Consider the following 15,281-nt stretch of genomic DNA (forward strand, 5'->3'; position numbering starts at 1 on the left):
TGATAAACTTAGAGCATTGAACGGTGCGCTGATCTTGTCAGTTACCGGCAGAGACATGAAAGCACTCACACGTGTCTAATTACAATGTGACAGAAGTCAGCTCGCGCTACATGAGAGATTTACTAAAGATCCAGGTTAGTCACCAACATAAATAAAGTATTTAATGGGATGGTTTGTGCACAGTAGTCGCATCACTGTTAGTCACTTTGGGCTTGTACCAATACGATGATGAAATTAAGAATCTCCTACCAATGTCCATATGAGTTAAGTAGATAAAAGTAGCTAATCTGACTGTCTTTCTTCACATACGTACACAACCATTCAAAAGTTTAGGGTCACCCAGACAATTTTGTGTTTTCCATGAAATCTCATACTTTTATTAACCCCTTTACCCCCAAGGGTGGTTTGCACGTTAATGACCAGGCCAATTTTTACAATTCTGACCACTATCTTTTTATGAAGTTATAACTCTGGAACGCTTCAACGGATCCCAGTGATTCTGACAATGTTTTCTCAAGACATATTGTACTTCATGATAGTCATAAAATTTATTTGATATTACCTGCATTTATTTGTGAAAAAAACGGAAATTTTGTGAAAATGTAGAAAATTTCGCAATTTTCCAACTTTGAATTTTTATGCAATTAAATCACGGAGATCTGTCACACAAAATACTTAATAAGTAACATTTCCCACATGTCTAGTTTACATCAGCACAATTTTGGAACCAACATTTTTTTTGTTAGGGAGTTATAAGGGTTTAAAGTTGACCAGCAATTTCTCATTTTTACAACATAATTTTTTTTTAGGGACCACATCTCATTTGAAGTCATTTTGAGGGGTCTATATGATAGAAAATTCCCAAGTGTGACACCATTGTAAAAACTGCACCATTCAAGGTGCTCAAAACCACATTCAAGAAGTTTATTAACCCTTCAGGTGTTTCATAGGAATTTTTGGAATGTTTAAATAAAAGTGAACATTTAACTTTTTTTCACAAAAAAATTACTTCAGCTCCAATTTGTTTTATTTTACCAAGGGTAACAGGAGGAGAAAATGAACCCCAAAAGTTGTTGTACAATTTGTCCTGAGTACGATGATACCCCATTTGTGGGGGTAAACCACTGTTTGGGTGCATGACAGAGCTCGGAAGCGAAGGAGCACCATTTGACTTTTCAATGCAAAATAGACTGGAATTGAGATGGGACGCCATGTTGCGTTTGGAGAGCCACTGATGTGCCTAAACATTGAAATCCCCCACAATTGACACCATTTTGGAAAGTAGACCCCCTAAGGAACTTATCTAGAGGTGTGGTGAGCACTTTGACCCACCAAGTGCTTCACAGAAGTTTATAATGTAGAACCGTAAAAATAAAAAATCATATTTTTTCACAAAAATTATTTTTTGTCCCCAATTTTTTATTTTCCCAAGGGTAAGAGAAGAAATTGGACCCCAAAAGTTGTTGTACAATTTGTCCTGAGTATGTTAGGGGTCGAGTTCCCGCTTCTGCACAGGGGGAATCTCGAGCCGCCTCCGCTGCGGTCTCCCATTCTTGTCCAGCCGCAGTGGAGTCTGCTCAGCAAAGACGTCGGTCCCAGCGTCTTGCTCATTCTCACTCTGTTCTGAGAGTTACTGCTGCTTCTCCAGTCTCTGCCATTGAAGTCAGTGCTGGTCAGCAGCGAGCGGACGTCTCTGGGACTAAGTCCTTGTCTGCACGTACTGAGCATGCCCAGCATAAGGTCTCCCGTTGGAGATCGAGGGTCATGTGCTCAGGCTCTGCAGCACATTCCATTGGTCCTCTTGGCAGGTCCTAGAAGGGCAAAAGTGCTGTGGCCACTTCCTGTGCTGCTGCTATATAAACTGCGCATGACCGCACGGCCATGCGCTAGTATTGTTTTACAATTGCTTATGTGTGTATGTTGTGAGTGCAAGTCGTCCTTGGATACCCCTTCCCTATTGAATGTCTGTTCGCGGAAGGTGTATGGCTGCTATCTAGCGCCCGACTTAGCCTACAGCACTAGTCACACATCACAGCGTCCTGTAGCTGTGCCTGCCAGTACGGCGCCGTGCGCCTGCCTTGCGCTTTCCATACCCGAGTCTGGGTGGTTAGTGGCGTCCGTCAGCGCGGCATCGCTCGCACTCTTGTGCACATATATTTCCTAAGGTTCTCTACACACCCAGTTGCGGTGTTGCGCCAGCAGGGGTCTAATCGGGCTCCAATCCCTTCTGGGGTTAAGTCCGCTGACCACTTGCTCGCGCACTTGTGCGGTACTGCGGTCCTGTGAATTAACAGGATCGCTTTCTTCACGCTGGGTGAGGTTAAACCCACGCGTGTATACTTTAGTGTACCGCCATACAGTCTGCAAATTGCTAGCAGCAGGTTCTCACCTGCACGGTGGACCCCGGACTGCGAACGCACCTTTATCATCTGTCTTGGTGCGTTCCGCCAGTCCTAACAGAATACTAGCGCCAGGGTCTGGCTAGTAAAATGGCGGACGACCAGCGTTTACAGCGGTACATCCAGCAGCTGGAGGGAAGGTTGGCGGCTCTTGAGCGTACAACCTCAGCTGTGGATGTCACTGCTGTAGCTGTGCAGGCTGCAAGTGTAGCCGCGGCCAGTTTGTCCACTGCCACCCCTGCTCCGACTTTATCCCGTCTCCCACTACCTGACAAGTTTGCTGGCGACAGTAAACTTTGTCGCGGATTCGTGAGTCAGTGCTCTATACATCTTGAGCTCCTGGCGTCACGTTTTCCTACGGAGCGGGCGAGAGTGGGATTTATCCTATCTCTCTTGTCGGGCAGGGCGTTGGAGTGGGCAACGCCACTCTGGGAGCGAGATGATCGTGTGGTACAGAGTGCTCCTCTCTTCTTGGACACTCTGAAGCAGGTCTTTTTAGGGCCTCGGGTTACCCACGACACCGCACTCCAATTGTTGTCCATTACACAGGGTACCTCCGTGGTCAGCCAGTTTGCCATTCAGTTCCGGACTCTAGCTTCAGAGTTAGAGTGGCCAGACAAAGTTCTTATTCCGGTGTTCTGGAGGGGACTGGCAGACCACGTGAAAGACGCCTTGGCCACTAGGGAGATACCGGCCACACTGGAGGAACTTATTTCCGTGTCTACCCGCATCGACCTCCGTTTTCACGAGCGGAGGTTGGAGCGGACCCAGTGTAGGCAGAGGTTTCGGCTGGCTCCAACTTTCGCCAGACCTCTGGAATCTCCTGTCTTGGCGTCAGATTCTCATGAGGCCATGGAGGTTTCTCGAGCGGGACCTAAATCTCTAGCCGCTCGAGTACCCGTAGTTTGTAATAACTGTCGACAACATGGACATTACGCCAATAAATGTCCGCGGCGGTCGGGAAACGATCGCGTCTAGTGGCCATTGGGGGAGGTTCACTAGACACAGCAGCATTCTCCTCCAAACTGTCCTTTAAAGGGACAATCCTGTTAGGCTCCTCCACTCTTACAGTCGAGCTTTGTGTGGATTCAGGAGCAGAGGGAAGTTTCATGTCCTCTGCTTTTGCTACACGTCATGCTATACCACTGGTCATGCTCGCCAAACCAATAACGGTTAGAGTTGTGAATGGGGCGACACTCCCACTGCAAATCACGCACCAGACAGTCCCGTTATCGCTGTCCATGTCTCCTTCCCACCAGGAGATTATTTCCCTTCTTGTCCTTCCTGAGGGAATGGATGAGATTTTGCTGGGAATACCCTGGCTCCGTTTCCACTCGCCACATATTGAGTGGTCCTCAGGGAAAATATTGGGCTGGAGTAAGTCATGTTTGGGCAGATGTGTGAGTGAGTGTGTACAGGTCTCTTCTACCCAGGTACCCGCAGATCTCTCGTCACTTCCCAGGTATTATTGGTGTTATGCAGACGTGTTCTCTAAAAAGGCTGCTGAGACTCTACCGCCCCATCGCCCTTACGACTGTCCTATCGACCTCTTGCCGGGAGCTGAACCTCCTAGGGGAAGGGTATATCCCCTCTCTCTGCCTGAGACGGAGGCTATGTCTCAATACATACAGGAGAATTTAGCAAGAGGATTTATAAGGAAGTCAGTGTCTCCGGCAGGGGCGGGATTCTTCTTCGTGCAGAAGAAGAACGGGGAGTTACGTCCTTGCATCGATTACAGGGGTCTCAATGCAATCACTATTAAGAACAAATACCCGTTGCCCCTGATATCGGAGCTCTTTGACAGATTAAGGGGAGCTAAAATTTTCACCAAATTAGATCTGCGGGGTGCCTACAATCTGATTCGCATCCGTGAGGGGGACGAATGGAAAACGGCTTTCAATACCAGGGATGGGCACTATGAGTACCTGGTGATGCCTTTCGGGCTCTGTAATGCCCCAGCCGTTTTTCAGGACTTTGTCAACGATATCTTCCGGGATATGCTTTCCACCTCGGTCGTAGTCTATCTGGATGATATCCTCATCTTTTCTCCAGATATTGACTCCCACCGGAGAGATGTTGGCAGAGTCTTCGAACTCCTACGGGCGAATTCCTTATATGCAAAGTTGGAGAAGTGTGTGTTCGAGCAGGAGTCCTTGCCTTTCCTGGGCTATATCGTCTCGGCCCAGGGATTGGCTATGGATCCTGCCAAACTACAAGCAGTGATGGACTGGCAGGAACCCCATTCTCTTAAAGCGGTGCAGCGCTTTATGGGGTTCATAAATTACTATCGCCAGTTCATTCCCCACTTTTCAACTTTGGTAGCTCCCTTGGTATCCCTCACCAAGAAGGGAGCGAATCCCAAATTGTGGTCCGAAGGGGTCTCCAAGGCCTTCTCTTCTATAAAGTCCCATTTTGCCAGCGCTCCTATCTTACATCGTCCCGATGTGGGTAAGCCATTCCTTCTGGAAGTGGATGCCTCATCCGTTGGCGCTGGAGCAGTCCTCTATCAAAAGGATGCTCAGGGTCGGAAGCATCCATGCTTCTTTTTCTCAAAGACCTTCACACCAGCGGAGAGAAATTACTCCATCGGGGATAGAGAGTTGTTGGCAATGAAGTTGGCCTTTTCGGAGTGGAGACATCTCTTGGAGGGTGCCCGGTTCCCATTCCAGGTTTTCACGGATCACAAGAATTTGGTCTATTTACAAACAGCCCAGCGGCTGAATTCTCGTCAGGCCAGATGGTCCTTGTTTTTCTCCCGGTTCCACTTTACACTACATTATCTCGCCGGGGAGAAGAACATTCGTGCCGACGCTCTCTCTCGCTCCTTCGTGTCAGCTGAGGAGGAGGAGGACGAGCCTCGGCTCATTGTCCCTTCGGAGAGTCTGAGAACTGTAGCTCCGGTTTCGCTGGAGTCTGTGCCCCCGGGCAAGACTTTTGTTCCCATCAATTTGCGTCCGGAGGTTCTCTCTTGGGCTCATTCGTCCAGAGTGGGTGGACACTTTGGGGCTAAAAGGACCTCTGAGCTACTGGCGAGGACGTACTGGTGGCCACATATGGTTCGTGACGTCGGAGACTACGTTCGGGCATGTGTCTCTTGTGCCAAGAATAAGTCTTCCCGACAACGGCCAGCTGGTTTGTTATACCCTCTGCCGGTGGCAGACAGGCCCTGGGAGATGGTCGGGATGGATTTTGTTGTGGGTTTGCCCAAGTCTCGTGGCTGTACCATTATTTGGGTAATCACCGACCATTTTTCTAAAATGGTGCATTTGGTGCCACTTCCCCGGTTACCTTCTGCACGGGCCTTGGCAGCGTTGTTTGTCAAACACATCTTTCGTCTTCACGGTATGCCAGACAAAATTGTCAGTGACCGAGGTCCCCAGTTTGCGTCTCGGTTCTGGAGAGAGCTTTGTCGTCTTCTCAGTATCGAGTTGAATCTCTCTTCGGCTTATCATCCCGAGACGAATGGGTTGGTAGAGAGAGCCAACCAGACCTTGGTCACATATCTGCGACATTTTGTTTCTGCTAAGCAGGATGACTGGGCATCTTTGCTACCGTGGGCGGAGTTTGCTCTTAACAATGCTGTCGCTGATTCCACTGGACAGACTCCATTCCTCCTTAACTATGGTCAGCATCCGAGGGTACCTGTGCCCATGCCCGTGTCTTCCGCCGATTCCAGGGTGGCAGACTGGGCTGTGGAGGCACGGGACATTTGGGATCGCACTCAGGATGCTATTCAGGCTTCCAAGGAGAGAATGAGGTCCTCCGCCGACGCACATCGGCGCCCCGCTCCAACCTTTGCTCCTGGCGACTTAGTGTGGCTCTCCGCCCGTAACATCAGGCTGCGAGTTGAGTCCACCAAGTTTGCACCTCGCTACTTAGGCCCTTTTAAGGTCCTCGAACAGGTTAATCCTGTGGTTTACCGTCTGGCCCTTCCTCCACGCCTGGGTATCACCGACACCTTTCATGTGTCCCTCCTTAAGCCCGTCTACATGTCCCGGTTTTCTGAGTCATCTACTGGGACGTCGGGTTCGTCTACGGACGATTACGAGGTGAACGCGATCTTGGGGTACAAGGTGGTTCGTGGCAAAAAATTTTATTTGGTGGACTGGAGGGGTTACGGTCCTGAGGATAGATCCTGGGAGCCTGCTGAGTATATTCGGGCTCCGCAGCTCATTGCTGCCTTCGAACGTAGCGAGGCCCAAGGAGAGGGGGGCCCTAGGGGGGGGGGTAATGTTAGGGGTCGAGTTCCCGCTTCTGCACAGGGGGAATCTCGAGCCGCCTCCGCTGCGGTCTCCCATTCTTGTCCAGCCGCAGTGGAGTCTGCTCAGCAAAGACGTCGGTCCCAGCGTCTTGCTCATTCTCACTCTGTTCTGAGAGTTACTGCTGCTTCTCCAGTCTCTGCCATTGAAGTCAGTGCTGGTCAGCAGCGAGCGGACGTCTCTGGGACTAAGTCCTTGTCTGCACGTACTGAGCATGCCCAGCATAAGGTCTCCCGTTGGAGATCGAGGGTCATGTGCTCAGGCTCTGCAGCACATTCCATTGGTCCTCTTGGCAGGTCCTAGAAGGGCAAAAGTGCTGTGGCCACTTCCTGTGCTGCTGCTATATAAACTGCGCATGACCGCACGGCCATGCGCTAGTATTGTTTTACAATTGCTTATGTGTGTATGTTGTGAGTGCAAGTCGTCCTTGGATACCCCTTCCCTATTGAATGTCTGTTCGCGGAAGGTGTATGGCTGCTATCTAGCGCCCGACTTAGCCTACAGCACTAGTCACACATCACAGCGTCCTGTAGCTGTGCCTGCCAGTACGGCGCCGTGCGCCTGCCTTGCGCTTTCCATACCCGAGTCTGGGTGGTTAGTGGCGTCCGTCAGCGCGGCATCGCTCGCACTCTTGTGCACATATATTTCCTAAGGTTCTCTACACACCCAGTTGCGGTGTTGCGCCAGCAGGGGTCTAATCGGGCTCCAATCCCTTCTGGGGTTAAGTCCGCTGACCACTTGCTCGCGCACTTGTGCGGTACTGCGGTCCTGTGAATTAACAGGATCGCTTTCTTCACGCTGGGTGAGGTTAAACCCACGCGTGTATACTTTAGTGTACCGCCATACAGTCTGCAAATTGCTAGCAGCAGGTTCTCACCTGCACGGTGGACCCCGGACTGCGAACGCACCTTTATCATCTGTCTTGGTGCGTTCCGCCAGTCCTAACAGAGTATGCTGATACCCAATATGTGTGGGTAAACCACTGTTTGGGCGCATTGGAGAGCTCGGAAGGAAAGGAGCGCCATTTGACTTTTCAATGCAAAATTGACAGGAATTGAGATGGGACGTCATGTTGCATTTGGAGAGTCACTGATGTGCCTAAACATTGAAACCCCCACGAGTGACATTATTTTGGAAAGTAGACCCCCTAAGGAACTTATCTAGATGTGTGATGAGCACTTTGACCCACCAAGGGCTTCACAGAAGTTTATAATGCAGAGCTGTAAAAATAAAACAAAAATTTTTTCCCACAAAAATTATTTTTTAGCCCCCAATTTTGTATTTTCCCGAGGGTAACAGGAGAAATTGGACCCCAAAAGTTGTTGTCCAATTTGTCCTGAGTACGCTGATACACCATATGTGGGGGACCACCGTTTGGGCGCATGGGAGGGCTCAGAAGGGAAGGAGCGCCATTTGGAATGCAGACTTAGATGGAATGGTCTGCAGGCGTCACATTCCGTTTTCAGAGCCCCTTATGTACCGAAACAGTAGAAAGCCCCACAAGTGACACCATTTTGGAAAGTAGACCCGCTAAGGAACTCATCTAGATGTGTTGCGAGAGCTTTGAACCCCCAAGTGTTTCACTACAGTTTATAACGCAGAGCCGTGCAAATAAAAAAAAAAATTTTTCCACGAAAATTATTTTTTAGCCCCCAGTTTTGTATTTTTCCAAGGGTAACAGGAGAAATTTGACGCTAAATGTTGTTGTCCAATTTGTCTTGAGTACGCTGATACCCGATATGTTGGGGGTGACCACCTTTTGAGCACATGGCAGAGCTCGGAAGGGAAGGAGCATCATTTGGAATGCAGACTTAGATGGATTGGTCTGCAGGCGTCACATTGCGTGTGCAGAGCCCCTAATGTACCTAAACAGTAGAAACCACCCACAAGTGACCCCATATTGGAAACTAGACCCCCCAAGGAACTTATCTAGATGTGTTATGAGAACTTTGAACCCCCAAATGTTTCACTACAGTTTATAACGCAGAGCCGTGAAAATAAAAAAAAAATTTTCCCCCAAAATTATTTTTTAGCCCGCAGTTTTGTATTTTCCCAAGGGTAAAAGGAGAAATTGGACCCCAAAAGTTGTTGTCCAATTTGTCCTGAGTACGCTGATACCCGATATGTTGGGGGGAACCACCGTTTGAGCACATGGCAGAGCTCGGAAGGGAAGGAGCATCATTTGGAATGCAGACTTAGATGGATTGGTCTGCAGGCGTCACATTGCGTTTGCAGAGCCCCTAATGTACCTAAACAGTAGAAACCACCCACAAGTGACCCCATATTGAAAATGAGACCCCCAAGGAACTTATCTAGATGTGTTGTGAGAAGGATAGACTGGAGAGGGGAAAGTCGCGTGAGGGGGAGGCCAATTAATAGAGCGTTACAGTAGTCCAGACGGGAGTGGATTAGGGCGACAGTGAGAGTTTTTGTTGTCTCCATGGTGAGAAAAGGGCGGATTCTAGAGATGTTCTTTAGGTGTAAGCGGCACGAGCGGGCAAGAGATTGTATATGGGAGGTGAAGGAGAGATCAGAGTCAAACTTAACACCCAGACAGTGTGCCTGCTGCAGGGGTGTTATTATGGTGCCACCCACAGAGAGGGAAATGTCAGATTTAGGGAGGTTAGTAGAAGGCGGGAGCAGAAGTTCAGTTTTGGAGAAGTTGAGTTTCAGATAGAGAGCGGACATGATGTCAGAGACTGCGGCCAGACAGTCAGTGGCGTTCTGTAGTATAGCGGGGGTAAGGTCAGGGGATGATGTGTATAGTTGTGTGTCATCAGCATAAAGATGGTACTGAAAGCCAAATCTGCTGATGGTCTGTCCAACTGGGGCCGTGTAGAGGGAGAAGAGAAGGGGGCCAAGGACTGAGCCCTGAGGTACCCCGACAGTGAGAGGAAGAGGAGATGAAGTGGAGCCGGAGAACAGAACACTGAAGGAGCATTCAGAAAGATAGGAAGAGAACCAGGAGAGAGCAGTGTCCTTAATGCCTAGTGACTGGAGCCTAGAGAGTAGGAGAGCGTGGTCAACAGTGTTGAAAGCTGCAGAAAGATCGAGGAGAATGAGCAGAGAGTGATCACCGTTACATTTTGCTGTCAGAAGGTCATTGGTCACCTTGATGAGTGTAGTTTCTGTCGAATGTAGGGGGCGGAACCTGGACTGTGAAGGGTCTAGGAGGGAATGGGTGGAGAGGTAACGGGTAAGGCGGGAGTAGACTAGGCGCTCCAGGAGTTTTTAGATGAGATTGGAGACCGGTCTGTAGTTGTTTGTGCATGATGGGTCAAGGGTGGGTTTTTTTTAGTAATGGAGTAATGATAGAGTGTTTGAAGGAGGAGGGAAAAGTGCCAGAGGAAAGGGAGAGATTAAAAATTGTAGTTAGGTGAGTTGTGATGACTGGAGAGAGAGACTGGAGGAGGTGTGAGGGAATGGGGTCGGTGGTGCATGTAGTCAGACGAGAAGAGGAGAGGAGCTTGGAGACTGCTTCTTCTGTGATGGGATCGAATGTGGAGAGTGAGCCAGGGCTGTTTCACTCTGTGTTTGGAGGTTCTGAGGGTGAGGGGAGCTACTGAATCATTTAATGTTAGCTTCATTGGAAAAAACTGTGCTTTTCTTTAAAAAATAAGGACATTTCTAAGTGACCCTAAACTTTTGAACGGTAGTGTACACATAACTACGTCCCTATTCAAGAATTAAATGCATTCCTGCTATGCGGTTTGATGCAAATTTATCCTATATAAAGAGCATAATTCTCTCATAAATGGATGTTGCTTATTTAGCTTCAAAGCATTGTCTTAGAATAGAGTTTGCTAACAGTATTCCTGTAATACTTTACATAAAGTCTCATCAAATAAAAAGTGGCAGAGTTCATTATACATTCCACATACTTGCCCATCTTTAAACAGTCTTTATAAAGAGTATATACATTGTGAGCATGAATGAATATACTCTTTATAAAGACTGTTTAAAGATGGGCAAGTATGTGGAATTTACTCAACCATTGTTAATTATAATTAGTAAACATGTTGACAGACCTTTCAGTTTAGCATTTTATTCAATGAGAACTACTTTTTGATTTCATATGTTCTAGTGTTCCAGAATATTTTGACTATGGACATGGGACAAATGACGAAGACTACAATAATTATGGTAAGACTGACTCTTCTTTTTTATGCATAAACATCATTATTTGTCAGTACATATAACTTTTGCCTAAAATGAGTCTGCTCCTAGAGCCTTCATCTATTAGCTGCTGTTCCCAGTGGCTACAGCATACATGTAGGTAATACGTAGTGCCCATTTAAATGAATTGACAACCATGTAATAGATGTCCAGGGCAATACTTTTACACCAGGAGAAATTCTTGCTTGGCTGATCCACATTCTCATTAATAGAGGTGATGTCCAAGTGGGCAATACTGATTCTATAATGTCCATGTGCCAGAACAGACCATGACAAGGCACAGAACCTGATATTTTACATTGCATAATTATTCCCATCCTGGTAACATTTTGCATTCCTGTTATTCAGTCTTAGGATGGTTTGTTCACCAGTATCTGCTGCGAAACAGGTGAGCCGAATTGAAAACGCAACATATAACGTTTTCTGACCTGGCTCCTGGAAAGGTTTGGTGCAATTGTTGGTGCATCGGATCAATGATAGTGAACCCACAGCAAAAGTGGGAAAATGACCAGATGGCCTCATATTTGCTTGGAGGCCTTCCTGAGAAAATTAACTATTTTTTGTTTAAATCTATTATGTATCTATCAAGTAATTGTCAATTGTGATTGTGATTAACTTTAGGAACTTACCGGTAATTTTTTCTTGTTTTCTTTTTGTAGTTTTAATGGGCACTTAAAATGTTGCTTTCTTTATCATTCCCTTGTTAAATGTTTTCCTTTCATTTCACCCAAAGTCAGAGTAAAATTATAGTCTTGTTGCCCTCATCATCGAGTTAACCTTGCTTCTGGGGCACATGTCAGTCTAATATATTGAGAATCTGTCCAGATTCTCATGCTCTCTATTTTGCCATCTACATTTTTACAGTAGGTGTTTTCTTCAGCACTCTGCCAGCACCATAGGTAATAGACCATTGTTTCCATCACTTCCCGGCAGGCATTGTGCCTGCTATTATCCAGTGACTTGCCTTCCTAACTGCTATGCCTGTATGCAGTTTAAGATACATGAAAGCAATACTGGAGTGAAGAAGACCCATTCCTACTTTTTGTAATATGTCTTGGTATTTCTGCTGCTAAAGCAAGATAACACTTGACAACAGGCAGCAGACAGTAAGTTAGATGGAAGGTAGACAACTAGTGCCCTTCATTTTGGGGTAACTTGTTGAGTTGAAAAGGTGGGGTTTTAGGGATAATAGAAATACTTTATAAATGTGAAAGTCATTGTGCTTGCTTTAAAGGTAGCCTAAAGGAAATCTGTCACCATGTTTATATTTCACAATATGGAGGCAGCCGAAAGTAGGAACTCAGACCTTGATCCTAGCAACATGTCACTTACTTGGCTAGATCTGCTAGTCCCCTCATTGATAAGTTCTGTCAAATCCCATCCACCTCACTGATTGACAGCTTTCTGACAACATTATGTAAAGTCAGAAATCTTTCAATCAATGGGATTGTTTGAAATTCTACAGCAAGGATCTCAGTAAGCAACACAACTCTGCATTCAGGGTCTCTGACCTTATTTTATTCTGCTCTCAGATTAGAAAGCAAAAACTTGGTAATAGGTTTTCCTTACGTTTATTGAAATGACTGAAACCGTTTATGCATTTAGATTTAATGTATCAAAAACATTAGAAATTCCCAAATGACATTATCTCAAAACCACTATACAGGATATGTAATATCAATCGCTGGTGGTTTACTGGTGTATAAAGGGTGCTCAATATTATTGACTATCCATACTATACATTCAGCATATGATAATGGACAATGCCACTGTGCCCACTCTCTGGCATTGCTTTACTCTTCATTTGTCACTCAATTCCTGGTACCTGAACCAAGGGCAGGATGAATCAGAACCTGCCATGTATGTTACATAGTTTGAAGATCAAGTTTCTCCCCACACCACTCCTTGTGATTTACAGGTCTCTCCATATAATCCAAAGAAAAGACAATGTGTGCATATACCTTAATGAAAAATCAAGTGCATTAAATAATTAACATAGTGTATTTAGTAAACACTGTTTTTGATCAAAAAAAGCATAAAGCTGTTCCACCGTGAGAAGGTAAACCCAATTGGGACAGTACCTACACTCTCTAATGTTAAAACCTACCTAATGCGATCAATGGCAGAGAATCGCTAGGTCCCAACTGGACAGCCAGCTTAGGAGGGACTGTTTATATGAATTCATCAGACCAATTTACCGTAGATAATAAATGATATTTTATTTATGCATAATCAACATATCACCATATTTAAAAATTGAAACTTTATTGATGTTGATATATATTATTTTTTTTAATTATATTTATATTAAAAATTAATAACAGAAATAATGAAAATAGATATGACCAAATATGGGGCTCAACCACAAAACCTATGTATGCACAGGGCAGGGCATACTGAAACTGATTGGCACAAAATAAACTGGCAATCCGTGTACTTAATCGATGTGCATGATATATATATAAAGAGATTTAGTGCAAAGTGCAAGCATATATAATGGATTGTTATTACCTCGAAGCGGAAAGCGAAACGTGCGTTGGAGTGGGGTGTGCAGGGCAGTGGCGTCCTGATACTGGTTGGTATTGTGGTTACTTTTCTGTGGCACTTGGTCTATATATTTGGCATATGGCACAAATTATTTTGGTTTTGATATTAATTCTCGTGGTTTGAGGTGATAATAATTACCCATTATATATGCTTGCACTTTGCACTAAATCTCTTTATATATTTTTTTTTTTGCACTCAATTTTGTTGGAGATATTTTTTCACTATATTGTATGAATTTGTGATTTTATTTATTTGCACTTTGCACTTTGATTATGGTTATGTAACGAATGATTGCTAATGGATTATGTGATTCACAGTATAATTTGCATACATATATATATCATGCACATTGATTAAGTACACGGATTGCCAGTTTATTTTGTGCCAATCAGTTTCAGTATGCCCTGCCCTGTGCATACATAGGTTTTGTGGTTGACCCCCATATTTGGTCATATCTATTTTAATTATTTCTGCTATTAATTTTTAATATTACTATAATTAAAAAAATTTAATATATATCAACAGCAATAAAGTTTCCATTTTTAAATATGGTGATATTTTGATTATGTCTAAATAAAATATTATTTATTATCTAAATTGGTCTGATTAATTTTTTGTGAGGTTATATATTTTGGTTGTATTCATTGACTATATAAAATTATTATTCTGGAATATTTTTTCTGTATAGGAGTCTCCTATTTATATGAATTGCCTAGCTCAGTGAAAAGGGGGCCACACCCTATTTGTACTAAATACAAAGATACTGAAGAAAAACAGAAAACTGAGCGGGAGTATGACTTGAAAACATAAATGATGTAAAAGCATGTTCACACTGGCCACGGAAACAAACAAACCCAAAGAAAAGACAATGTGTGCATACGCCCTAATGAAAATAAATAAGTAAAGCAAGTGCATTAAATAATTAACATAGGGTATTTAGTAAACACTGTTTTTGATTAAAAAAGCTCCATATGTACACACGTGGGAGAGACCTGTCAATCAACTAGAGTAGTAGAGGCTGGCCGGGGTCCTCCCAGGACTGGTCTTGTCTATACCTAGGGGTAATCGTGCAGCCAGGCTCTTATTTATGCTGTGCTGCCCATGGTTTCAGCAACGTAAATCAAGTGACAGGTTCCCTTTAATGGAACAGCTGGTTTCATAGCTGGTTTTTGAGTGAATATAGTTCGCTGAGCCACTCTTTTAATTTCATGAGTTCTAGCATTTTCCAATCTGGCACTAATTCAGCTGCACCAATTAAACCAATGCATGTCAGTAGCTGTTTTCTTTTTAAATATAGTGGTATTCAATAATCTAAAAATGTAGTAATGATGTAAAAAAGAGTAGACATCTTAGGAGGACATCTTAGGAGTTTTTAAAGCTTAAATGTATACTTGGAAACCATTTCCTTTAGTGATGAGTGAACGTTCTCAGGTAACATGTTATCGGACCATGCTTTGGTGTTATACAAGTATCTAGGGTGTGCTCGGATAATATGTTTATGTCCCTACGTCTGCATGATTTGTGCCTGTCTATCAAGATGCTTGGATCACACCCGAGCATGTTCGGATAACACGTTATTTTCTCATCACTAATTTCCAGCATTTGTTTGGCACATTAGTTACTTACCCATTGATACCCATTAATCTTCATATCAATAGAACTGACAATAAATAATCTTGCAAATGTCAGATATTTGCTGAACAATGTCACTTCAAATTAATATTAGTATTAGTAATGAGAAGCAAGGAGCATGCATTAAAATCTCATTTGTGCTCTGTTTTTAGCATGGCATGGTAGTGCACAAAATCCCTTTACATTCATTCCCTTTCATTAAATCTTTTAAGTAAAAGTTGCATGAATGTAGTAATTTCATGACATATTTACTGTTAGCTTTGTGTTA

At 44.6% G+C, this 15,281-nt stretch overlaps 1 protein-coding gene across 4 annotated transcripts in view; it reads left to right on the forward strand.

Annotated features, from left to right (window-relative positions):
- KHDRBS2 (KH RNA binding domain containing, signal transduction associated 2) overlaps positions 1–15,281 on the forward strand; it is a 718,314-nt gene that overhangs the window by 551,025 nt on the left and 152,008 nt on the right. For all 4 annotated transcript variants that reach the window (XR_011312422.1, XM_069726705.1, XM_069726704.1 and 1 more), the window contains one exon: positions 10,743–10,801. Coding sequence is in view for 3 of the 4 variants with exons in the window: in XM_069726705.1 (XP_069582806.1) it covers positions 10,743–10,801 (59 nt within the window). In the remaining variant the exon portion in view is untranslated. The remainder of the gene's footprint in view (positions 1–10,742; positions 10,802–15,281) is intronic.

The sequence above is a fragment of the Ranitomeya imitator genome, chromosome 5 (genome assembly GCF_032444005.1).
Source record: "Ranitomeya imitator isolate aRanImi1 chromosome 5, aRanImi1.pri, whole genome shotgun sequence".
NCBI classification, from domain to species: Eukaryota; Metazoa; Chordata; class Amphibia; order Anura; family Dendrobatidae; genus Ranitomeya; species Ranitomeya imitator.